Source organism: Bos grunniens, chromosome 18, assembly GCF_055505025.1.
Source record: "Bos grunniens cultivar Pamir isolate PY7600 chromosome 18, Bosgru_T2T1.0, whole genome shotgun sequence".
Taxonomy (NCBI): domain Eukaryota; kingdom Metazoa; phylum Chordata; class Mammalia; order Artiodactyla; family Bovidae; genus Bos; species Bos grunniens.
The window spans coordinates 36,439,241-36,465,626 of record NC_141182.1 but is presented as its reverse complement, the minus strand read 5'-3'; the positions used below and the strand labels follow the sequence as shown (position 1 = coordinate 36,465,626).

General features: G+C 50.4%; 1 protein-coding gene across 6 annotated transcripts; it reads right to left on the bottom strand.

Annotated features, from left to right (window-relative positions):
- Nucleotides 1-186: 186 nt before the first annotated feature.
- Nucleotides 187-26,358, bottom strand: HAS3 (hyaluronan synthase 3). 6 transcript variants are annotated; one of them, XM_086351478.1, is made up of 7 exons: nt 26,296-26,358; nt 25,919-25,989; nt 24,325-24,448; nt 7,311-7,946; nt 4,352-4,453; nt 2,572-3,530; nt 187-831 (listed from the first exon to the last, which is right to left on the bottom strand). In XM_086351478.1, exons 2-6 carry the CDS (start codon nt 25,957-25,959, stop codon nt 2,607-2,609), a joined length of 1,827 nt encoding a protein of 608 aa, XP_086207604.1. In that variant the 5' UTR covers nt 25,960-25,989; nt 26,296-26,358; the 3' UTR covers nt 187-831; nt 2,572-2,606. The 6 variants fall into 6 exon arrangements, with proteins under 6 accessions (XP_086207604.1, XP_086207608.1, XP_086207603.1 ...); XM_086351482.1 differs by lacking the exon at nt 24,325-24,448 and having other exon boundaries at nt 26,296-26,312; XM_086351477.1 differs by lacking the exons at nt 25,919-25,989; nt 26,296-26,358 and having other exon boundaries at nt 24,325-24,627.
- Between the last annotated feature and the right edge of the window lie 28 nt (nt 26,359-26,386).

Sequence of the window (26,386 nt, the reverse complement as noted above, 5' to 3'; positions counted from 1 at the left end):
CCACAGGTGTGCAGTTACTAAGCAGGCCTACTGTATTCCCCAGGTCCAGAGGCAGCTTTGACAACTTACCTGCTTCTGAGTTCCATTGGAATTACCTTGACAAAACTAGTTCTGCCTCAAATACCCATCTTGGAACTGAATTACAGACCTTTCATTAGTTCAAAGAGGGAAGGAGGAGTTCAGAGATACCAGCCTTAAGTGAGATTCTTTATTTTGACAAATAAGTGCAGTATAAAAAATTTCACCAGAAAGTAAAAAAAAAAAAAAGTAAAAATAAATATGTTTACAAATTGTAGAAATAATACAAAAGAGGGTTAAAATTCTCATTGAGGAAAAACCAAAACGTGTCCAATTGTATAAAGGCTCTTCCCTTGCAAGAACGGGAATAAAGCTGAAGACCCAGTTTGGTTTCGCTGCTGAAAAATGTACAAAATAACTTAGAAAAACCAGTCGAGGTCAAACGTTGTGAGCCCACTTGTACCTGCCTGCTCGACCTGGGGAAAGTTGGTGATCTCTTAAGTGCAAGGCAGAGCTGAGAGGCGGACTGCCCAGACTCTCCATCTGGGCGTCCATCCCACGTTAACCTTCAAGTAAATGCTGAAGAAAAACAAGCCCTTAGTGAAGTCAGCTCTGCAGTTGGCTGACCGGATTTCCTCCATTGTAGTGCTCAAAATAGTTTACTTCTTGGCCAGCAAAAACACGGAAGAGCCCGGAACAACTGCCTTTAGCAAATGCCTGCTGCCTCTTCCTAGCCTTCTGGATTAGGCCTGATGTCAACCAACAGTCTTCTCAGAAGCTTGAGGCCTACGCGATGCAGCAGTGTTGGCGCACCTGGAAAACCCACGAGTTGGCGGGTGATGAAGGGAAGCACCAGGGTTTGCCAGTCTGGCTCAAGAATGCACCTAGTTCCTTCGTGGGTAGCACCTGGGCACACTAGAGGCTTGCCCCTCAACTACTCTCCACCTTGGTGCTGGTTCTGACAGGTCAGCAGGCCCTCTGGAGTGGACATTTGGAGAGAGCACACTGGAACAAGTGACCCCTAAGTCAAAGGCTTAGTCAGTATCCCAGGTTTTAAACCCAAGAGCTCAGAGCAGTCTTGTGGATTGCAAATCTGTAGAAAATGGCCTTCCCTCACACCCTCTCCAAAAAAGCAGAGGAAAACCAAACATCCTCAAGAGGCGTGAGAGAAGACAAGAACCTTAGAATTTAGATACCAGTTCCATCCCCTTGTTTGATTTCTGGACAGGAGCAAGCAAGTGCAGTAGTGACTATCCACAACTTGGCTGTAAGAATTCCCTGGTGAAGCCACTGAGGAGAATGGACAGTCTCAACGATGACCAGCTTGGACTGAGGGCTCACTTAGGGAATGCTGAAAAGCTTTCCATTAGAGATGATTGTCAAGAACTATAGCCTGAATGTCATGTGTGCTGTCCAGCTGCCAAGGAACCTGTCCAGGCAGTTCCAGGCTGCAGCCAGTTTGGTCAGAGACTCCTAACAGTTTTCCCCCCACATGCTGACGGCAGGCTGGCCTACTGCAGAGGGGCCAATGAGAGCCCTAGGCTCTGTCTCACTTGCCACCTTGAAAAACTTAACTCGGTGAGGAGGAGGGTGGGAGAGGTGACTTATCACTGTGAAGGGAAGCCAAGTGAGAAGGCTGGCTTAGACTCAGAGCTGAATTTGAGAGAGGAATTCAGGAGTATACAGCTTGTAATACCCAAGTCCTCACTTCCTTTCTCATCATGTTAGGGTTTAATCTTCTTGGTAGATGACCAGAACATTTTACCTTCTTAGAAGAGATCACAGACAAGCTAATCTAGATGTTTGGGCAATTTCCAGGTAGAATTGTCAGCTCCCAGCCTCCCTGTAACCCATGGCTTTTAGCACCACCACCACCACCACCGTTTGTTCCTCCTGGCCAGCTTTCCTTTTTAACATATATACACACACATACACACACACACACACTTAACAACAGTACAGTGCTAACTCCCTGCTAGTCTGGCTCATCCTTGGGATGCTGAGATGCGGAATGAGGTACTTCACATAAGAAAGCACCATTCCCGGACCCTGTTTTCTGATGCCCAAAGATCAGGCTTCTGGGCCTTGTATTTCAGGCACAATCTTATTGCATTGATAACTAGATTGAGGTGGGGACATGTTACTAGCTGGCCCAGATCACTCAAAAGTACTCCCACCACCTCTGATTGTGTTCAGGTGGACTAAGAGAACCCCTTTCCTTGGGCCCTTGTTGCTCACTCACCCATGAGAAGTTGCCACTGAATGGAACTTACTATTTGCTTTAGCACACTTCTGAGTTCCCTCTGGATCTCAGGGGAGGAAGTGGAATCTTGCCCAGAGGCCACCTGTATGTGCGGAGGCAACAGACAAGCGGCCTGAAAACAGTATGCCTCCTCTGCCTCTCCTCCGCTGCACTGGACTTGCCTCCTTGAAGCAGAGCTGTCCCAGGCCATACGACAGTCACCATTCTTTGCACTTTGGACCATTAAGAAACTTAAACAGCACTCCCTCTCCCTCCCACCCTGTCTTTTCTGTTCCCCTTCCCTCCCTTACCCATTGCACTCGTCCCGTTCTGCTTGGGGGCTGCATCACACCTCAGCAAAGGCTAAGCTATACTGTTCTGGCTTCTTCCCGCATCGCCGGGCGATGATGGCCAGGTACAGCATGAGGAGGGCCACCCAGTAGCAGCCGTACAGGATGGCCCCAGAGACCAGGAAGGCCAGCTCTGTCTCACTGAACAGATCCTGGCAGTAAGCTGTGTAGGCCAGCCCCCCAAGGAGGACTGCCACCCAGATGGACACAGGGATGAGGCCAATAAAGTTCACCACGATGGTTTTTCGGCCAGAGGTGCCCCAGCCAGACTTGTTGATGGTAGCAATGGCAAAGATCTTGGCCGGCAGGAGGCTGGACATATAGAGAAGGGAGTAGAGCGACATGAAGATCATCTCTGCGTTGCCCCGCAGGAAGCAGGCGTAGGTGGCCTTGATAATGCCCACTAGCTGCACTGTCAGCAGAAAGAGGAGAATGTTCCAGATGCGGCCCCGGTAGAAGAGCTGTATGACCGTGGCAATGAGGAAGAAGGGGAAGAAACCTGTGACCACTGACTCGTAGGTCATCCAGAGGTGGTGCTTGTGGAACCACAGAGAGTTGTAGAGCCACTCCCGGAAGTAAGACTTGCTCCAGCGAGTCTGCTGGTTGAGCCACCGGAGGTACTTGGTGGGGGTCTCCGTGAGGCATTTAGAACGAGCTGTATACTTAGTCCTGTAGCCAAGACTCAGGACTCGGTTGGTGAGGTGCCGGTCATCCCCAAAGCTGCACTTGCTGCCCAGAAACTTCTGGTGGTACCAGTCCTCTAGGAATTGCTGAAGGAGGCTGTTACGGTACATGCCCAAGGGCCCACTGATGCACTGCACACAGCCAAAGTAGGACTGGCAAGCCCGCTCCACGTTGAAGGCCATCCAGTACCGCACACTGCTCAGGAAGGAGATCCATGAATCGTACTTGTTGAGGATCTGCAAGGGAACCAGAGATTCTGGGCCTCCTTGCCTGATGATGAGAGCCCCAGGAGACAGACACCAGAGAACAGGAGGCCTCCTTACACTCTGAGATCTGTAGCCCTTGGCTCTAGTTTCTGTCCACAAGTCCCAGCTCTCTCAGAGATGGGAAACCAGAGGCTGAGAGGAGGCAACCACACCCAGTCAACTCTTCTCAGCACCAGCCCCACCTCTCCTCTGTGTCATATGCACCAACTGTCCCAATGAAGTGCTCTAGCAGCCAAAGCCACCTTCAATCTCAGGAGGCAGCCTGTGGTGGCGGCTGAGAGAAAGGCTTGAGAAAGAAGCAAAGTAACACCCCAGCCCCCTACACTGACCCTTTCTGCAGTTGGAAAGCTTCTTGGAAAGACATGGTATGTTGCCAGTAGTTCCCTTGGAAGAAGATCTGGCCCTTTATTCATACCATACTGCACAGAGCTCTTCAGTGCATTGTCCCCAACAGCAAGCGTTTTTCAGGGGGTCTAACTTTGGAGGTGCTTGCTGCACCACTAGCCAAAAAGGAAGCACCCTCTAGGATGGATGGCCTCAGAATACTGTGCCCCTCCCAGCAGCACAGGCTCTCTACATATCAGTCAAGTAATTTTCTGCCCCCCTGCCCCTGGTGGAAATAGAACAGGAAAGGGGGTGGGTAGCAGATGAGCCCTTTGGTACCAATAAAACTGTCAAAGAGGAAATCCTCCTCCAAAACAAAATGCCCACTTCCCCAGTATATCCAATTAGATGAAGAAGCAGAAAGAATCCAGACCCTCCACCCACAGGAATCCTTGGTTACTTCTTACTTGGACATCTCCCCCGACTCCCCCTACTTGAGGGTCCTCCTCCAGGACTCGAAGCATCTCAATGGTGCAGGCTGGATCCAGCACAGTGTCAGAGTCACACACCTGCAGAAGGAAGGTACTGTCAGTCCATTCTGACACACACACACACACCCACCCCACCCCTGGTGGCTCATTGCCTGAGGGACATAACCCCTTCACCAGACACACTTCAAACCACTAACAAAGAGATCTATGCCAAATAGAAGGGGTGAGATGAATTACCGAGGGAAGTAAGAAACAGGAGAGTTCAGGTACCGACTTGATAGCTGCTTGGCTGAGAGAGGAACCCAGGGGACTTTCAGTGGTGGGCCCAGAAAGGGAAAAGTGTCTAGTACTGGACAGATCTTTAGCCCTGATTGAGCCAGGCTCCTCAGAAGTGGTCTTACTATATTTCTCTGGGGTCCTTGGGAAGAAAGGAAAACGTCACTGAAATCAGACAGGCACTGTGGCTCGAGCAAGGCCAGCAGACATTGCTCAGAAGGCTGAGAAATGGCTCCTGCCAGAGGCTACCACCAAAGCTTGCTCACGGGATCATCACGAACCGAGCTGCCCTGTTTCAGTCTCTTAGACAGCCAGCCCAAGTGGAGGGTGTATCTAGCCCAGTCACAACCCCACCAGTGTGGCTGCCAGGCCACTTGTGCCCTGTTGGCCAGGTCTCCCGGACTAGGGCCCAGCAGAGCCAAGGGCTGTTCTCACCTAGATTCCAGCTCTGGATGGGCCTAGAAGCTGGTAGCAGCTCCTCCACTCAGAACCTGGATCAAATCCTGCCCACCCACCCTCCCCTCCATGGGAGACTCCTGGTTTGATTCTGTTAGGTGACCCATTGTTGTTAATAGTTGAACCTGTACTACAAACACTTACCCTATTGCCTGACTCCTTGTCTACATTTTAGAAAATTACTGAGATGCTGTAAAAATCCCAAATAGCCACTGGGTAGGGGAACTGGCTTCCTGACCCCAACAGAGCAAGAAACAGTATCCACAGATGAGCCCAGAGTCTGCAAAAGCCTAGAATTCTTCTACTAAAGTTGCTGAGTGAGAGCCCACTAGCCTGCAGGAAAGGGGCTGCACTCCAACCCTCTGCTTTCTCTCTCCATCCTGGAAGATTCAGTGACTGCAGACAAGCAGCAGAGGGCAGAGGGGAACCAGCCAGAGTCATCGCAGCCACTCCGACCTGCCTCCCCATTGACACATCCTTACAGCACTGGCCCAGACTGGGAAGGTCGCAGGAGGCTCAGGCCACACTCCCAGAACCTCCTCAGCTTATAGGCCAAGCTTCCCAGCGCTGCTGGTCACACAACTACTCCAGCCCTGACTCTCATTCCTCACACTGCAGCACTTCCTTCATCCCAGGGAGGTCTTTCCAACTGAGCAAGGTTAGGAAACGGCTGCCTGGGCTTCCCCACTGGCTGAAGCAGGGTTATCTCCTGAAGAGGGAAAGACACCTCCAGCGGGCTCATGAAGACAGACTGAAATCCAGAGTGTTCACTGACAGGCAGGCCCAGGGCTGCCCCAGGTGAGCCCATGTGCTGACCCACCAGAACACACTGGAAAGGAAGAGGTGTGGGAGGGCAGGGTTGAGGGGATCCTGTGCTTCGAGGGAATAGACAGCAGTCACTACGGCTTGAGCCTGTGCCAGGGCTCCAGGGCTTTTTCTAAGTCGTCTGAGTCCACTGGCAAGTCTCAAAGGCCCCTGACCCTAGACGGACTGCAGAATTAAGACCTGTCTCACAGCCCTCCCTCTCTGGCGCTGAGGAGGCCCTTGGGCCTAGGAAGGCAGGAAGAGGTAGGTGTACCAACTCTTATGCGAGGGTACAACTTGCCAAACAGCCAAGACAAAAAAATCTGCAGCAAGCTAATTTTAGGTGGGTACCGTATAGAAAATTTAAATATTGGAGTACGCAACATGCTGTCAGCAAGACTGTGCTGGTACGTAGGTGGGCGACCACAGCAGCTGCTATTCATTCAAGCAATGGGCATATGTGCAGAAGGGCAGGAACAGAGAAGGGGGAACAGATGCTGGACCACAAATCTGGGTCCTGGGTGTCAGTTTCTACTCGGTACTGAGATGCATAATCTTTGATCAGTTTTCTCTAGGTTTTGTTATATGAAAACTGGAGCCGTGTTACCTTGTCAACATAATAAAATTTTCAAGGAGGTGTCAATGCCCACTTCAGCTGGAAGCGAGGCAGGGTCTGTTGGGGTCCTGGCCCTGCCAAGATGGCTGCAGCACTGAGCTGGGGGGTAATTCGCACGTGTGTCCCTCCACCTCACAGACAAGAACCTGACACCAGAAAGAGTGAGACTTTTCATCAACCCATAACTAAAACTATCTGAGTGCTTTGGAGCATGATTCTTTTTTGCTCTTCCCCACACTTTATGAAGAGGCTCATCCCCGTGCTGTCAATGGTGAGGCAGTATTGCACAAGGACAAACGGCCTGGGCCCAACTCCTGGCTCTGCTCATTACTGCTGTGCGACATGAGGCAAGTTAGGCATTAGGCAGCTGCACTGCAGGCTCAGTTTCTGTAAGTAGAAATAAGCACGGTACCCATCCCCTAGGAATATTGTGAGGATTAAAAGAACTAAAACACATGAAATACTTATAACAGTGTCTGGTATAAAGTAAATGCTATACACTTGTTTGCCACTCTGGGGATACCAATCCACAGACCTGCCCAGAGTCCAGAGACCTGCCCAGATTCACTCAGCTAAAGCACCAGCAGATCCAAGATTCCCGCCTAGGTCTTCTTGACCCCAGGACAGCTGTTTAAAATTACTGTGTTTACTGCCTTCTGAAGTGTAGGGGAGGAAAATACAAGACACAGGGCACCCAGACTGGACCTAAACTTCCCCAGGAGAGTATGCCTGGCTGGCTGAACACATCCACACATCCACACACACCTAGGGAAGCACCCTCACCTGGATGTAGTCCACCGAATCACCAAGGGCCTTGAAGGCCGTGTACATGACCTCTCGCTTGCCTCCCCACTTCTGCATGATGCACGAGAAGGTGCTGGCCCGCACCACGTCCCGAACGCGGTCCATGCCCTCCTGCAGGCTGGCCTCCGTCTCACCCTCACCCGCCTCATGGAAGTTGCTGCGCCACACGAAGAAGCCGGCTTGCTCGGTGCCACCGAGCACCTCGTGGAAGATGTCCAACATGTAGGCATCCTCCTGGCGATTGCCATCCACCACCAGGACCACTTTGAGGTCGGGGAAGGCGATGCGCTGGGCTGAGCGCAGGCACTTGCGCAGGTAGTCGGGGTCCTCCTGGTACGCAGCGATGCAGAGCGCCACCGAGCGCCGCAATGGGGAGGGCAGCTTCAGGGTCCGGCCTGCCCGTCGCATGCGCCGGTGCTCCAGGAAGGCAAACAGGCTCTGGATGAGCAGGTGCAGGCCCAGGATGGCACCGTACAGCCCAAAGGACAGGTAGTGTTTTTCTGTGTGGATGAACTGGTAGCCTGTCACGTAAGCTGCCAGGATCCCACCCAGCACTGCCAAGGCAAACAGGCTGGTGCCCACCACGCGCAGGGCTGTTGTCAGCTGCACCGGCATCTGGTGGGAGAAGGTGGGAGAAGTGGGTCAGCGGGAGGCAGTTTCTCTGGTCAATGGCCATGGGGGCATGTTCTCTGGGCCTGGCCTAGAACTGGGGAAATGATCCACTAATAACAACCATCACCATTTATTGAACATGACTAAGACTGGAGATGCGAAAGCCAGACCAGTAGTAGTAGTAGTTTAGTAGCAGACAGAGGACAGGCAGGATCCTCTGTCCATGGGATTCTCCAGGCAAGAACGCTCAGCTCTGCCACTTACTGTGTGCCTGTTCTACCCCTTATTCATCTGTAAAATGTGTGTTGCAGCACTAACCTCCTAACAGCTTTGAGGATTACATGGGTTATATACATAAAGCACTCAAAGCAGCGTTTACTATCATTAGCTAAACCCAAGCCAGAGAGATCTGAGAGAGACCTAGCTGGTGGCAGAACTGGGATCTACCTGACCCAAAGCTCTCACAGGTAAGCTTCAGTAGCGGTGAGCCTGAGGCCAGAGGAAGCTCTGAGCATCTGAAAAGCCAAGAAGAAGGAGGAAGTGGAGGGGCAAGGGCAGCTAGGCAGCCTTTATGCCCTATACCCACCAGGGGATCACACCCATGAAGAAAGTGGGGAAGGAAAAGATGAGAAAGAGCAGGAAACAGAGAGAGGTGCCTGAGGGAAAAAAGGAGGAAACAGCTTCCCTTTCTCAAAACAACTAAATCTGTAAGAGAAAGTTTACCAATGTTCTCTGTTTTCTCATCTTTTTCTCTTTGACTTGAGAGGCAGCAAAAAAAAAAGGGAAAGTAACCAGGAAAAGCAGACAAGGGAAAGAAAAGGAAATGAGAGCTGGGGTGTGGACAGCCCTCCTGGAAGCCCAGCACTGGGGCACCAGGGGGAACTGCAGCTGCCACTGCAGCAGCCCAGCAGCCCAGCAGCCCAGGATGGGTGCCTGCCAGGAAGCCCCATCCACTTGGCCCTAGTGCCCGCATGGAATCTCCGTCCACGTACCCCTGTACCCCTGCCCCGCTACTCCAGGAAATGCTGGCAGGTTCTGTTAGGAAAACTCAGGACTTCCAGCATCTGCCCATCTGAAAAGAGCTGTGTTTTAATGAGCCGAGTCTAGCACTTGGTACTTGAAGCCTTGTGCTGGAGACACAGCCCTACTATCGCCCTGGCTGCCTGATCTTGCCCAAATTCTCTGGGACTTAGCAACTCCTTGGGGAGGGATTCCAATGGTTTCTTGTTCCATAGGTCCCAGGTAAATCATTATACTGAACAGTAGCCCTGAAGGACTGAGTGGGGGAGGGGATGGGTTGGGGGAAGGCTGATGAGGACAGCTCCCTGCCCGCTACTCTGAGGCCCTCTCCCCATCTCCTCTCCTTGCCAACTGCCTGATCTGGAGAATCCTGTTACCACCACCACCCACCCTTTACAGACAAAGGGGTCTCACTTCCAAGCTTGCTCCAAGTCTAGGTCTCACTCAAACTGACTCCTGACTGCCACCTCAACACAAATATACTTTCTTGCTAGGGGGCTGGTTCCCCTGCCACCTCTCACACAGGAGGGGTGAGGAACATGTAGTCGGTGCCTAAATCAACCGGAGACTCAGGCCTCAGCAGCATTCCAGCAGCTTCGGTCCGGAAAGTGCTGTTGGCAGCCTCACCTCTCCGGGAAGCTCGGCCTCCGGGCGCTCTGCCCCGCTGTCCCGGGGAGCCTGCCTTGTGCTTCCTCTGCAAGATTCCCAGCCGTCCTTGTCTCCCCCGCCCCACCCCCCGGGGGGCTCTCGCACGCGCTTGCAGTCCCCGGGCCCCTAGGCCCTGCATCCACCACCCAGGAGAGCCCCCACCCCCCTCTAGAGCTTATATGCCATGGGGGCGCTGCGGGCACTGCTGCCTGCCTGCGCGCTGGTAAAGAGCAGGGGGCGCCGAGGCCAACCCAGCAACCTGCCCGGCGCTGGCGCCCCGCCTCGGTGCAGTGCCAGAGGCGGTGCCCACCAGGTTAACGCAGCCCGGAAGGCACTGGCCATGCTTCTCACCCCCACCAGACCCTGGCTTTCTAACGAAGGCGGTGCCAGCCACACCCACGTGCCCGTTTCCCACGACCCAGCCGGGAAGAAACGGAAAATGCAAGGAATCAGTCGGACCAGGCCCCACTCACCTCTTGGGGGGAGGGGGGACGGGCGCTACCTTGGCAAAGTGTGCCTGCAGACAAAGGCGGCATCCTCAGTGTCGCCGGCCCCCTCCTTTCCCGAGCAGGACCCCTCCTTCCCCGCTCAGGAACTAAACGCTTTATCCTGGCACCCCTATACCCCCAAGAAGGTCCCGCAGCCAGAGACCCCATGTGCAATCAGGCTCTGGTGCCAGCTCCGCCTCAAGTGGCCCTGCTCAGACAGGGGACAGTGTCTCCCCTCAAGCCGGCGGAGAGGAGCCTCTTGTCCCCCTCCACCCGCTTTTCTCAGAGGAGATCCAGGAGAGCTCGGCCCCTGTAGCTTAATGCGCACCCGGCTTCAAGGGCAAGAGATTGGGGACGCGCCCTAAGCCCTCCCCCTACCCCGAGAGACGTGGAAAAGAGAAAACCTCCAGCCAAAGACGAACGCCCCAATCTACTCCCGACACTGCGCGGGGCTGCCCAGTCTGTAGCCTCTCCAGCTGACAGGTGTGCCCTGCTGCGGGGCCCACACGCGGCGGGACGGAAACTTGTGCGCGGGGCAGGGGCTCTTTGCGCCCGGCCTCCCTCCCAGCCCCTCCGAGCCCGCAAGGAAAGGGGAGCCCAGGCTGCGGGTACTTGCGGCCACGGCCTGGCTGACCCGCAGTAACCAGGGCCCCGAGCATCTTGGTGCCTGGACAGGTGCGAACACCCGGGCCGGCCTGGGGCAGCGAGACTCCAGCCAGCCTGGTGCGCCTCACCGTCGTCCACCTCCTAATCCATTCACAAAACAGGAGCCGCAAGGGAGGAAGGGAGGAGAGGCTGGAGAAGGAGAGGATGAAGAAAGGGAGGAGGGGTCAATGGGGAGGGGGCTACAGGAACAGCCGCCGGGAAGCCTGGAGATGCCGCAGCCCTCAGCTTGCCTCGCGGCGCTGCACGCAGCACCCACACGGCTGGCTGGGGGAGCCGGCGGGGTCCGCTGGGCTGAGCAAGCGCCACCCCTGGAGCCCGGGTTCCTCGGGCAGGCCGCCCCTCTGAGAGGGCTGGCCGGGTAGCCAGGCCCGCGCTCACCGTGCCGCCGGCTGCCCGCGCTCCGGTGCTCAGCAGGCCCGCGGCGGCTCCATGCCCCTCCTCCCGCTCCTCGCCGCCGCGCCTCGCTCCACCGTGCGCCGCTGCTGCTGCGCGCTCCGACTGACGAGCGCTGGCCCCGCCGAGCAGCCTTTAAGTACCCAGCGCGCCCCCGCCGGGAGAAGCGCCCTCCTACGGCCCTGGGGCCGGGAAAGTTGGGAAGAGTGGGAGGGCTTCCCTGAGGGCCGCGAGGGAGCATCCCCTTCCCGACTTGGCCGGGGGAAGCCCGGCGCGCGGTGGGACGCAGGGTCCCGAGTGGACGCGGCTCCTCCTGTTCGGAAAGACTCGCAGTCTCCGCACACTCCGAAATTGGGTTTCCCAACCGAAGCCAAAAGCCGAGTTCCTCCGCGCTCAGCCCGGGACCAACTGCCCAGGGAAGAGGTGGTCATTGTGCTCAACATGGAACCTGAAGCAGTTAACTTCAGTATAACCCATAGGGGCTTCCAAAATTGTGACTCTCACTTGCCCTCTGCCCCACGCCCCGTCTTCTAAGCCTCGAACCCTACTCACCCTGCAAAGCGAGCAAGCAGGTAGAAATCCCCCGACTGCTGCACGCGAAGGAGCTGTGCTTTGTGTAGAACACAAAAAGCTAAACCTAAAGCTATAACAGCAGAACCTTCCTGCTGGGGGTAAAAAAGGCTCAGAAGACAATACTCGTTAAATTAAAAAAAAAATGGTCAAAGGTTTTAACAATTTTGACAAGCTCTGAATTCCGCAGTGGGGCGCTGATGACTTCAAGGCTTTCAAGAGCTACAACGGTTTTGCAAGAACCTTGAAAGTTCCCTGTGTCCTAGAGCCAAAACCAATTCCTCCTCCCCTTTTTTACACCTTTACTTCCGACACCCACGACTTCCTAAATTCCCAACTGACCTTATCACCAGAGGTTTCTAAGTTCCCTAAAGCTGACGCTAGACCTGGGTGAGGTGAGGTGGGGTGGGGTAGAGTTGGGCAGAGATGAGTTCTTAGCATTCAAGGAAGGAAGTTTACAATCAGCTGAACACAATGGTTTCTAAATCTCGGAAAATCTTGGATGTATTATAATTGAAGACTAGTAAAAAATGAATTTACATATCTCCTGGATACCCCTGGGACAACTGCTATGAAAATTTATAGGAATGTGAGTTGCAGTCTGCAAGTTGCTCCTCTCAGAAGTCTGAGGGGCTCACCATGACTCACACTGGGCCACAGAGCTCACGCCTCAGTCCCCCAGGTAAACAGACCTTGACACATCTCCACCCACTCCCATCCTGCAGTATATAAACCAAATCATTTTGGACTCTTGCTTGAGAAAATCATCACTAATATGCTACATAGTTTAAACATTCCTTTTTTGTGTGCTTTTTATAACAAGTGTTCAAGGACTTCCCTGATGGTCCAGTGGTTAAGGATCTGGCTGCCAATGTAGGGGACACGGGTTTGATCCCTGATCCTGGAAGATCCCACAAGGGGATCTTCCAAGGAGCAACTAAGCCTATGCATCACAGCTACTGAAGCTCAAGTGGAGAGAGAAGACCTTGGGTAAGCCCTTGGAGTAAGTTCTGTCACTAGCCAGCCATGTGGCACTAACCTCAGTATCTTCATCCCAGAGATGGGACTGATTATCTGCTTGACAGGACTGTCATAAAGATTGAAAAGACCAACCAAGAGTAAGTGCTCAGTAAAGGTTAACTCCAGCCAACTTCAACCAGAGAATGGCATCTGCTTGCCAATGCTATGGATTCTACATACCTATCCCTCCAGGGTGTGACGCTTGGTGGCAGGAAGTTCAGTATTCATGAAAAATGCCTTATCTCAATTGCATTATGGACTCCCTGAGCTCTAACTACTGCCTCTACACGCAGGGGCATTATAGAGTCTGGAGTTGCCAGACTGGAAGAGCTATCTAATTCTACCTCCCATTGTAATCTACAAATTATTAGAACAGGGGAAACAAGCAGAGGCTGGGCAGCAACAAAAAATTAGTGATCAGCTTGGTGGGAAGTGAATGTCCCATTTAAAGGGGATGTCCCTTTGAGAGAGATGGCCCAGCGTGGCCAGGTGCTCTATCGTTAGGAGAAGCCAGAAATTCAGATTCTTATGTGAAGTCTTCTCCTACTGAAGTGTTAGCTACTAATTCAAACGTTAAAAAACACTCCACAGGTCAGGCCAAATGTGTCTGAGTCAGATCTGGCCAACTGGCTGCTTGCAAGTGACCTGTTTAGACAATTAAGGAACAGAGCAGCCGGTTTGGAAAGATCCCTTCTGCCCTCAGCAACACAGCAGCATGACTTCTCCGGGTGCAAGTTTCCTGGGGCTGCTCCGGGATCATCTCATGCCTAGTTAATTTCCAAGACTCCAAATTTGTCCCACAGGCTTAGTGCCTAACTCACTCAGCTGGTTCCAGGGAGGTTTATAGGTGGTGAGCTGGTATAGCACCACCTCACTAGTCAATTAAAACCTCTGAAATAAACAGCAGGCCCAGGGCACCATTATGAGAACAGTAAACACTCTGCCCATATCCACTGGCTTGACCCCCTAAATGGCTTCCCCTGGTGAGCAAATTCTCTTTTTCTGGTCTTCAGGGCCAGGCAACCTAGTGTGATCGGGCAGCTAGGAGAGCTTTACCCTTGCGGCCAGGCAGAATTTGCCTGTAATTAACATCCACTTTGCTGGGCCCTATTTGCATTAGTCTCTTCAGGGGGAGGTGGGTTGGGGAATCTTTAAGGGGCTGATACAACAAAGCTCACATTTATCTCTGCTTACCACTGGGGATTTAGAAATAGGAATAATTCCATATACAATTACTTAAAAACGTGATTTCAGAGGGTGCTGAACTAGCTGCTACCTAGATTCCAGAGGGTAAGCCTCCTATTCAGTTCTGTGGCAGAAGGTTCATGCGGTATTTCAACATTCATATATGACCTGCTCTGAGCCAAGAAGGATGCTTTGGCCCTGCAAAGTCTCAGGCTGGTCTCTGCTGTCTAAATGGTTATCCATTTTGAAGACAAATACACTTGAAAACTTGTTACCATAGAAGATAGTTTATAATTAAATGTTGCTGAGAGACTCCAATTAGAAGAATTTGAAGATTTTTTCATGAAAGAGATCTCTGAGCTGGTATGGGCTGAGCAGAGTTTCACGAAAAGCGGCAGGAGCATTCTAGACAGAAGGCATCATTTACAAATAAAGAGTATATAGAGGAGGAACTTCCCTGGTGGTTAAGAATCCACTGGTCTTCCAAAGCAGGGGACATGGGTTCCATCCCTGGCTGGGGAACGAGGATACCACATGTGTGCTAAGTCACTCAGTCGTGTCTGACTCTTTGTGATCCCATGGACTGTAGCCTGCCAGATTCTTCTGTCCGTGGGGATTCTCCAGGCGAGAATACCAGAGTGGGTTGCCACGCCCTCCTCCAGGGGATCTTCCCAACCCAGGGATCGAACCCAGGGCTCCCATATTGCAGGCGGATTCTTTACCATCTGAGCCACCAGGGAAGCCCAGGATCCCATGTGGTGGCACAAGGCAACTAAACCCTCGTGGCAGCACAGCTACTAAGCCTGTGCATAGCAACTAGAGAAGCCAGTGAGCCACAACGAAGATCCTGCATGCCACAAACTAATACCTAACACAGCCAAACAAACATTCTAAAAGAGAGAAAGTAGAGGAACGTGTCCAGAGAAGGCAATGGCAACCCACTCCAGTATTCTTGCCTGGAAAATCCCATGGACGGAGGAGCCTGGTAGGCTGCAGTCCATGGGGTCGCTAGGAGTCAGACACGACTGAAGCGACTTAGCAGCAGCAGCAGCAGAGGAATGTGTGAGGTGTGTTCAAAGCCCAGCAAAGACCAGTCATGAAACAAGAAATTTACACTTAAGAACCTGCATCGCTGCTGCCATGTACAAAGTGCCTGATAGTCTACCTGCAGAGGAAGAAGCTGGGAACGGATTCTGGAGGGCCTTGGGTGACAGAATGGTCTGGATTTTATCCAGTAGGTAACAGAGACCTACTGAAGATGTCAGAGCAAAACAGTAAGAGGTTATAAGTCTTGTTTGGTACTTTGGGGTAAAGACTAGGAGTTGGGTAGGAGACCTGTTGGGAGGCAGAAGGGATCCTCCCAACTCAGGAATCTAAACAGAGTCAAGTCTCCAGCACTGGCAGGTGGGTTCTTTACCTCTAGCGCCACCTGGGAAGCCCTAGAATGCAGATAAATCACAACAAAAGGGTGAGAAAGGGCTGTTGTGTGAATTGTTGGTGCTGCCTCCAGGAAGTGGAGGTGAGGGCTGGCAGTGTCAACTACCAGGCACAAGTGAGACTACAGGTGGTGGAGTAACCAAGGGAAAGAGACTTCTACAGTTTGGAGGGCTGAAGAGGCCATTCTCAAAGCTCTGGAGGGTCTGAGGTGACTGAATCTGACACTACTACAAACCAATATCTCACCTTTCAACTAATTTTCAAATCCAAACCCATGAAATATTCAAATACCTGTGCCAATAGGAGCCTGCTGTTCGATCCCTGTTGTCATCACTCATGCTTGAAGCTGTGGGATAGCCCTGCCAGGTGCTGCTCTGCTCCACTGGTTGCCTACTGAGTCACTGGGCAGAGGACGGGTAGAGGGATGTTCTAGCTCCACAGCTCCCCCGTGCCCTCTGACCTCACGCTTCAGTGCTCCACCCTGGCACCCAGCCCACAGCTTCTAGCAAAGCAAGCAGAATGGAGGATGGCAACCAAGCCATGAGGTCTCCTCCAATCTCTCCAGGCTTCATCCCATCAACTTCCTCTGGGCTGACCACAATCAAAACCTCTCAAAGCTAATGAAGGTGAAATTTAAATTGGCCCCCAAAGAGCAGCAGGCTATGTCTCCCAGGTGACTAAATAGGGCTTTGTCCTCAAGGCAGCTTAATCTGCAATACTAGTTAATACATAATTCAAAGTGGAAGGTGTGTGCCTTGACAGCAGCCAGGCAGCTACCAGCAAACAAAGTTATCCTTTCATAGCTCTCCCCTCTTACCGACAAGTAGTCTGTAATCAGTACCATTTCTAGGTGCTACGTTTGAAGGAGGAGGCTTAAGGACTTCTCTGCCCTGCAGTTACAGTGGTTAGATTTTAACTCTAGTCTTTCTCTCCTTGGATGGAAGGGTCGTTTTCATTTAACGTTAAGGGGCCTCTGCTTGACTGGAGGCAGGGCTGCCAGTTCCTACTAAGGGGCCAGGTTCTTTTATGGTGGCGTGAAGGTCAGGATTAGAAGGGCACACAAGAACGATAACCAAGTATCAAGCCAGACTTGGAGATGCTTTTCTTGGAATCCTGAACAGGAAAAGCTCTTCCTGGCCATCTTTCCTTCCTCTCCCTCCCTCAGGTGAATGAAGAAAGAAATCCAGAAGGCGATTTTAAAGCATAATCTACCTTCTTGGTGGAATATTGTGCAGCTACTAAATATAATGTTCAGGAAGAGAATGTAGGAATATGCAAAAAATACTTATAATGCAATATTAAATGAAAAGGCAGGATACAAAAATCATCATGTATGAATGACTGCATAACATTGCTGTTTTCTTTTGAATCCTATGAATTAAAAAGCAGGAGAGAAATTCACCCAGATATTAATATCGGATTTGGGTGGTAGGTCAATGAACTTTTCTCTTTGCTTTTTTCTCTGTACTCTCCAAATATTCTATTAATGGTACAGTGGATAGGAATCTGCTTGCTAATGCAGGGGTCATAGGTTCGATCCCTGGTCTGGGAAGATTATTCCATTTGCCTCGGAGCAACTAAGCCCATGAGCCACAACAACTGAAGCCTGCATGCCCTAGAGCCCATGCTCTGCAATAAGAGAAACCACTGCAACAAGAAGCCACCTCACTGTAACTAGAGAGCAGCCCCCGCTCTCTGCAACTAGAGAAAGCCCGTGCAACAACAGAGACCCAGCACATCGAAAAAATTAATAAATAAAAATAATATAAAATTATACAAATTGTAAATTCACAGAAACTGGTGCTGGGTGGGACATAGCATCATATATGGGTTCACGTTCAAAAGGTCCGGCAACCTCAGTCTAATGAAAAAGCAGGGAAGTTGGGAGGGCCAGCATGCAGGATTAGTGGCCGCCAAAACTCCAGTTAATTTGCTTTATTTAAATCCCTCGAACTGTTCAAGAGATTTTTTGCGGGGAAGAAGGGAGTATGTAGATTTGGGCCTGCTCATCCAGCAACTCTGAGTGAATTCCAAAAAGATTCTTTCCTTTTGGCAACACAACCCTGAACCAGGGCACAGGATTTGCCTGGCACAACCCAGCTGGTGTCAACCTCCACTCAGTCCCTCATCCAGGGTCATGGTGATCCTGGGGAAGAGAGGCAGGCACTCTAAATGTGGGCTCTAGGAGCACCCTGAGAGGATGCTCTTCCTGAAAAGAACGTATTTCCAAGAATGATGATGTCAGCAGCATCGCACTCCTGCCCAGGGAGAGGCTGTCTTTTCTGGGTGCTGTAAACCGACTCCCATCCTGATAACCATGGGCATGTCCACACCCACACGTGCACATAACATACTGTACCCAGAACCAACACGTGCATACTCGCTCATTACACAAGTACACACTCACTTTTCCCAGACCTGATCGGGACACAATCCCAGCCTAGAGCTCCAGTTGTAGGATCAAGGATCAACAGGAGGGGAACAAACTGCTTAAGGTAACCTCGTTCCATATTCACCTGGGCTTTGTTACAGTATTGTCAATTACAGTTCTTAAATGTGCTCGTACTTCTGCTTCATGTCCTCTTTCTTGATTAAAGACAGTTAGTCACTGTCACAGAGGAGGTCCAAAGCTCCATCATCCATAAAAGCAACTGGAGAAGAGCCAATGGTAGGGGCAGTTCCCATCAGTCCTTTGTGGGGAGAGACCCCCCCAAATATGTCCCACACTCGTATTTTTTGTTAGGACACCTCCCTAACACATACACTCTGTGTCTTTCTCTCTTCCTGCCCCCTGCCATCCTTTTCTCACCAGATAAGCTAATGCAGCGGTTCTCACGTCTGGCTACTGCACATTAGACTTTTAAAACTCCAGGAGGTTTTTTAAAAACATGAATGCCTGGACTCTATCCCGGATCAATTTAGTCACAATCACTGGGGGTGAGCTCCAGGCTTGAATTTTTATTGAATTCCCTAGGAGATTCTATTATGCATCCAGCATTGAGCACGCATCCCATGGATTCTCCTCACATGGGTTTGCAAGTACATCTCTGTGACCTGGAGGACAGCAACCAACCAGCCAGTCCCGGGGCTGAGCTCCAGAGTAGACGAGTGTCTACCCAGCACCTTGCCTGCCACACTGGTCTGAATGAAGTGACCTCAAAGACTTAACAATGAACCAATGAACTACTGAGCCACAAGGTAAAAAGGAAAAGGAGAAAAGACATTAATTTGAGGTAGAAATTAGCAGGGAGAGCCAAGGAGATAAACAGAGGTGGATGGGGACTACCTAGGTGTGTACCCAGATCTCTGAATCTACCTGGAATGGGGTTGATACAACCTTTCCATTGGCAAAAGTGTTGCCTGCTTTTTCCAGGATAACAGGGGTAAAGCCAGGGAGGAGAGAGTTGCCAAATAGCAACCAGGATTTGTTTATTTCACAAATGACAGGACTTCTGTGCATGAAGGGCTTTTCCTCCCTGAAGGATGGGTTAGGGTGGTGGATCTGGGCTGCTCTTTTTTGGGGCACAGAGTCCCGACGACTCTCTCTCACATGGTCCTGGCCCTGGCCACAGAGCAACTCCCACAAGGCATATGCTGGAGCCTTGTTCTTTGCAATCTCTGAACAACACTGATACAGTTTCTTTGGGAAGTGGTGGTGGGAGGGTAGAGACTCACCCCAGGCCCAGCTCTCTGAAGCATCAGCACCACATTTCTTTTAGTACAGACAGCCTAATTTCAGGCAGGCCTTTCCCTAGGATTAATATGGTCACCACAGGTTTTAAAGTGTGGAAAGTGGGTGTGTGGTCTAATAAAGGTGTGTGTGAATGTGGGGGGTGGGGCGGGGTAGGGGTTGGGGAGCCTTTTCAAGCTCTAGAGACTCTGGAAACTTGGAGCAGGCAGCTTTGTTCTCCCCAGCGCCTGGCTACCTATGCGTGTGATGTCTAGGGCTGTACCTCTGAAAAGCCCCACCCAGGCACTGTTCTAAGCAGGCTTTAGCTCTTAGGGCAGACAATGAAGATTAAACCTTACATCATTTAATAAACCACTTAAAGGCCCAGTAGCTGTCCCCAGTCCCCCAAGCAGAGAGGATGCTCCTGCAGCTCTGAAGCGGCTCCTCACAACAGCAGCTCCACCCTTGGCGCCCCTGCATCTCTGTGATGGAGTTAGGTGCTGGCTACCTGGTTCCTATAAGAACCAGTGAACAAGGACTTCCCCAGGGTCTAGTGGCTAAGACTTGTTGCTTTCAAATGCAGCAGGCCCAGGGTTCCATCCAGATCAGGGAACTGAGATCCTGTGTGCCTCAACTAAGACCCAGCAGAGCAAACAACCAACCAAAACTAGCGAATAATGTCAGAAGCTTCTCTGCTCTAGTGCACTCATTTCTCCGTTTCTCTCTCCATTTTTAAGAACTTCTCTCTCTGAACCCTATTTTCCCCTTCTGCAAAATAGGCCCATGAATTCCAGTCTCATTTTCTCTGAAGGAATGGTATGGAATAGAGGTATCAATGTATATATGCAGGAAATACATACCCAAGAATTAAAACCATCCATTGTTATTCTGAGATACTGAAATCTGAGAACTGAAACCCTGCTCATAAGAGGTGAAAAATTGAAACAAAAAAAACAACAAACCTTTAAGGAGACATTTCTGGGTTCTGATTAGAGCTCATGGGAAGACTTGATACATTTTCTATGCCCCTACACAGCAGCTCTGCAGCCTCAGAGGTCTACTGCCTTAGGTACCCCAGAAAGAACAGGTCCGTCAATGAGCGATTTACAAAAGCTGTCTAAGTACAGAAGCAGACAGGCTAGGGGGCTTGAGCAAATCTCATGTCCGGCTGCTGAACAAAGGACAAGGTCAAATACAGTATGTGTAACAAGTTCTGGTGTTTGAAGTTGGGTTTTGATGTACAAGGACACTATCTGGAGGGAGTCTGGCCTGAGGTTTACCTTGAAACACATGCTCCATCTGAACAGGCAGGGAACCATTGTCTTTATCCTCACTGATATTAAGAACAGTTTTTTGGATTTCCCTGACGGTCCAGTGGCTAAGTCTCCATGCTCCCAATGCAAGGGGCCCAGGTTAAATGCCTGGACAGTGAACTAGATCCCACATGCCGCAAGTAAGGATTCACATTCCACAACAGAGACTGAAGATCCACGAGCCGCAACTAAGACTAGCACAGCCAAATAAATAAAATAAATATTAAAAAAGGAAAGGAAAAAAAAGTGTGTGTGTTTTTTTACCACTTGGAAACATAGTGTCTGTCTATTGGGTAGCAAAGCACAGTGGCTAAAAGCCCAGCCTTGGGAGTCAGACTGAGTCCAAATACTGGTTTGGCTACTTTTCACTAACTACGTAATCTGGAGCAAGTAATTAGCCTCTTATGTGTCTCAGTTTTCCCATCTACAAAACAGGGATAATAATAATACCTCCCTCATAGGCCCAGTGTGAGGATTTAGTGGATTAATAAAGGTCAGGTATAGAGAAGAGCACAATAAGCTCTTTATAGTGTTAAGGTGATGTGGAGCTCCAGCAATCATTCCACCTGGGTTTTACAGGATGAACCTGATACTCTGAGTCGCCGTCAGACCCTAGGTCCTGAGTATGCCTTGGGAATCACGGTCATTATCAAGGGGGCACTTCTAACCCCATGAGAAGGCACACCCTGAACACACAGGACTGAGTCTCAGAGTGGAGAGCCTTGTACAAGTACTTCTGAACAGACCTGGGGGACTTGGGCTCTCTCTCCAGGATGAGTACTTACAGCTGGCTGCCGGTGAGCATAGCTGCAAAGAGTGTCACTGTGCTCCATTAGTGGCTGTGATCCACAGAAAACTCCATCCTCTGAAGACTCCCTGGGCCAGAATTTTTTAGAGAATGGTGTTAACACTACACTGTGGTGACTGAACCTGTATGGCATGGCTATTTAACACACTGTCAGCTGAGGATGGAGGAACATGATCAGCACAAGTGGGTTCATGGACGTTTTGGTACAAACACTGAAAACATTTGTATCTTTTGAATCTGTTCTTCCAACCTCTTAGGACTTATAGAAACACTTCAAGATGCAAAGAGTTATGTTTGAGAAGCACTGGAGATTAGAGATAATTCAGCTGACAATCAAGAGGCAAATGCTTAAACCAGCTGTGGCTCATCTATACAATGGAAGACACACCACATCACAGGGCAGAGTCTGTAAGTACTGAGAATGTCTCCAAGATATGTGACTAAGAAAAAAATATACAGGACAGTCTTTATGGTGACAATCCCATTTTTCCTTTGGAAAGCAGTAATGTACATTTGAGTGTTCATTTGGGAAAAGGGGGAAAGGAAGGAAAGATCTGGGGATATATACCCAACTGCCGATCAGTGGTAACCTTGGGTAGGAGTGGAGGTGAGTATGTCTTTGTCACATATACTTTAAGTCTGTTATAATGCATAAAACATATGTAACACACATGTGCATGCACAGACAGACAGATGCAGCCAGGGCGTTTGTACCTGAGGAGCTGGCTTTGCTGCTCGTCAGCACTCTGAGGGCAGGGGACAGCACAGGGCCAGCATCCCTCAGCACAGGTCCTTGGAGATTCAACCACTGCTTCGTGGGACTCATGTGTCGGGGCTTCTGTGTGTACATGAGCCCCTGAATGTTTCCCAAACTGTGCTCCAGTTGGAAGTGTTTTCCTTCTATACTAGTTTTGTGGGGAGAGGGTCCCTAGCATTCAATGGATGTTCAAAAGAGTCTGCTTCAACCCCTCAGGAGACTTTGGCCAAATTCCACCGAAGAGGAGTAACAATAGCTTGCCTCTCCGATCCACGATGCTGTCCTGAGAATCAAACAACCTCATGGATAAAAAACGAAAGGAAACTAAAGGAAACCCAGAGGGACTGACCTTGCTCTTCTATGCCCAGGGATGCAGAGTGTTTTGGGGGTGGAAACAGGTAACACCTGAGCCCTTCTGGGAGCATGGACCCCCTGAGTCAGCGCGAAGGACAGTGGGGAGGGACCACAAGGAGGACCCTTTGAGTAACTGGAAACAGCCCCTTTCAAGGCTGGTGATGTGAGTCTGTGCTCCCTCTACACGGCTGGCAGGCACGGGTACACTGAGCACAGCCCTGAGCCCTGGCAGCAGCCGGTGTTGTAAGAAGACAACTCCCAACCCCCAAGCAGCCAGGCAGCTCAGAGCAAGTGGTGCATGGAAGGGAGAGGAGCACGCACTGCAGTGAGGCTGCCGCGTGTGACTGCAGAAGCTCCATGGCTGCAGAACTCGCTGGAGGACACAGCTGGGCCCTTAGAGGTCATGCCTGCTGCTGTCCAGGAGGCAGGGGAAGAAGCACATGCCTACTCCTCTTCCACGGTCAGGCACAGTGGCTGCCTCCCACAGCCCACCCTGAAACTCAGTTCCCGTTTTCTGACTCCCCTCCTTGCACTGAAATTCCAGCTGAGCCTTTGATTCTGTGCAGAGACTGCAGAGGCCAGTCTGATTGTGCACAGGTCAGATGAATTGTCCTCCCACCCACTGATCAACTTTCACTCGCCCTGGCTGTCCCTCCACAGAGGGACTGCTCGCGAGTCACAGGCAGGTGGCAGGCAGGGCTCCATTCACTCACAGCCTCACAGACAAAGAGCTGGAGCAGGGCAGGGACGGAGGCCAGACCCACAGGGCTGCTGTCCTCTTTCTTCTGCTGCCAAAGAAGGAGGGTGGTGAAAGGGGACAGGGCTCACTGCTTCCATAGGACTGAGGGGAAAAAAATCCATGGTTGGGTATGAATTCCCTTTGCCTCAGTGTATTTCCCATTTTACAGCTTTCATCACCTTGGCCTCAAAGTACTTTCCAAAAACAAGCTGAAAGAGAATTCACCTTCCAACGTAGGGGGTGCAGGTTTGATCCCTGGTCAGGGAACTAATATCCCACATGTCTCCTGGCCAAAAAACCAAAACAAAGCAGAAGTAATATTAAACAAATTCAATGAACACTTTAAAATGGTCCACATTTAAAAGAAAAAAAAGAATCTTAAAAAACACCAAAAACATGCTGAAGGGGCTTCAGCTGGAAATAGGTCTGTGGCTGCCCCTACCTCACTCAAAGTGGTCCACAGGCCAGGCGCCCCACACCCCTCCCCTCCATTTCCAGTGGGCTCACACCATCCCTCCTCTTTCACCTCTCTCCTCTCCCACCTTGGACCCTGGCACTCGCCACTTCCTCTGCCTGGACTGCTCTTCCTCCAAGTATCTTTATGTCTGCTCCTTCATCTCCTTCTGATCTTTACTCAAATATCAGCTTCTCAGGAGACCTTCTCTGGACAACTTATCCAAACTTATAGCTCTCAGCCCATACGCAGACCAATTCCTGACCTCAGTTTTCCCTATAGCACTTATCACCATTTGATATTCTATCCTTTATCTTATTTCTTGTCTGGCTCCTTCTGCTATAGTGGCAGCTCTCCCTGAAGGTCTGCTGTGTTCTCAGTGCCTGGTACAGCATCTGGCACATAGTAGGTGCTCAACAAACTGTTGTCACTGTGATTTGCTTTCCTACCCACCGTCCCTGGTTGGCTGTTATCTGGGGATGGATTGGCAGAGCCATAGGAAAGTGAAGGAATGGAGAAGAGAGGTGAAGAAAGAACAAGAACATGAAAATATGGAAAAGTATGTGTTTGGAGAGATGATATGGAGCAAAGTGCAAGTTAGGAGATTTCTGATTAAATAACAGCGGGTGGAGACGTCCCTGGTGGTCTAGCGGTAAGACTCCATCCACACTCCCAATGCAGGGTTTGATCCTTGGTTGGGGAACTAAAGATCCCCCATGCCACACAGTGCAGCATAAATGAATGAACGAATAGATAAATAAATAAATAACAGAGGGTGTGTAAAAGGGCAGGTATGTGCCAAGGAGGAAGGACAGCACACCAGAGAGGGAAGCCATCCAGTGTGTCCGAGAAGTCTAACCTGATGAAGCAGTTGACACTTGGGTAGAGTTCCTGGGTTTGGCTGCAGCCACAGCTTTCGGCCCCTTGCTGGTCTTTTGCCACAGTCCCATCCTCTGGAGATCAAGGGAGCTGTGCCAGCGGGCCTGGAAGAGGAAGAAGAAGCAGGGAAGGGAAGGAGCACGAGTAAAAGACCCATGAGTGATACAGGGGAGCTTGGGGCCACTATGCAGTGGAGGAACTGGAGGTGAGAGGCCAGAAGAGCTTCGGTGGCAGAGACGGAGGGAGGAGCCCCGAGGAGCAGCAGGAGAAGATGGCCCCAGAAGGAGGAGAGATGAGCAGAGGCGGAGGCAAGTGGAGGGACGCAGCTGTGACACAGAAGCAGACACACCTTACGGGCCTGTGCAGGAAACTGTCACCACTGCTCCTGCCATCTGCCCCTGGAGTTCTGTACCTTTTTCTAAGTTTTGTGTTCTTATTATCCTAAAGCTCTAAATTCTCATGCTCTTTCTCAGGGATGGAAATGTATATAGATATACGTATCTATATAACATCTATACAGATAAACATGGGAGGTTATAATTTGGAAACTTTTCACGTTTTAGTCATATTTGGTGTTTAGGAGGGTGACATTAAGGTATCCCTCCCCTTGAGTTCGGGCTTCCCAGGTGGTGCTAATGGTAGAGGATCCACTTACTAACGCAGAGATGCAAGAGACATGGGTTCAATCCCTGGGCTGGGAAGATTCCCTGGAGTAGGAAATGGCACCCCACTCCATTTTCTTTCCTAGAAACTTCCATGGGCAGAGGAGCCTGGCAGGCTACAGTCCAGGGGGCCACAAACAGTCAGACACGACTGAGCAACTAGCACACACAATGACCCTTTGAGTTTGGTAACAAGGACAGAAAAAGTCACTCTCTGAAATTGAATCCATCAAAATCAATAAAGAACAGATGCTTTTAGCCACTTGCCAAATAATTCAAATTAAGAGACAACTTCTAAATGGAAATAAAGGGACCAGGATACTCTGCGAGGCACTCGCTAGATGGGTATTTAGACTGGAGACTTTCTCAGTCTAATCAAGTTGATCCATTAGGGTATGTCCCAAGAATTGTAATGCATTTAATGCAAATAAAGTTGTAAATTAAACCAACGGTCTGACACATCTGATTATCTTAAGAGGGTGGTATGGAGTTTAGTTAGAGGAAGGCCAAGAAATAAAAACTTCAGTGTCTATCCAACTGGTCCACAGGAGATTCGTCTCTGATCTGAAAGTCCAATCCTGATGTTCTAGACATCTTTGATCTGGAGAATGGAATAATCTTAATATCCTAGCTGAATGGAAATATTCCTTAAAAACACCTGACTCCCTACGTTCTAATTCACTGCTCACCACAAAGGTTCTAAGCTAAGGACCATGTCTGTAATTTGGCCAGAGGGAAATAGTCTGAGGTTAACTGGCAAATGGACCTGCTTGTAGACAGATCCTTCAGTCACTTGAGAGTTTTGGGAAACTGTGTTTTGCTTCTGCTGGGGCCTGGTCAACAGAGAGTGGGGATAAGACTCCAACAAAATTCATCCCTGACGACTGGTTAAAGACTCTGGGTTAGCCTCACCAAGGTGTTGATGACAGAGATGGCTTATCTGAAGCAGTCATCCAGTTTCTCCTTTTTGTCTTCTCTTTTAGCTGCAATCAAAATTCAGAGGTCGAAATATGTAAATTGGTAAAAAGACATCTATAGCACTACATGTGAAATGACTTCAGTAAACATGGCATCAGGTCACCAATAAACAGCACACTTCCAACAGGCATTTAGTATGAACACACTGTCCAAGCATTCCTCAATCTAAAGGAGCATAAGACTGAAGGCAGGATATAAGCTCTTATCTGAGATGTTCATGGCTCTTTTCTCCTATTATCAGGGCAACTCTGTGCAAACAGCAGCAGAGGAAGTGAAAGAAAAAGGCCTGGGAGGGCAAACACAGCGCTTACCCTTCTTCTCTGGAAGATTCAACCAGTTTGATTCTTTTCTCTGGAGATCAAATCCTCCTTAATGCTACAGCTTTTCATCTCAATAGCAGAG

What these genes read in the sequence shown, in the direction of transcription:
- HAS3 (XM_086351477.1), bottom strand. Translation starts at nt 24,501, where the DNA reads ATGGGTCTTTTACTCGTGCTCCTTCCCTTCCCTGCTTCTTCTTCCTCT. An exon ending in ATTCGGTGGACTACATCCAG is followed by an intron (nt 4,454 to 7,310) that starts GTGAGGGTGCTT and finishes TTCCTTCTGCAG; the next exon opens with GTGTGTGACTCTGACACTGT. An exon ending in GAGTCGGGGGAGATGTCCAA is followed by an intron (nt 3,531 to 4,351) that starts GTAAGAAGTAAC and finishes GTTCCCTTGCAG; the next exon opens with ATCCTCAACAAGTACGATTC.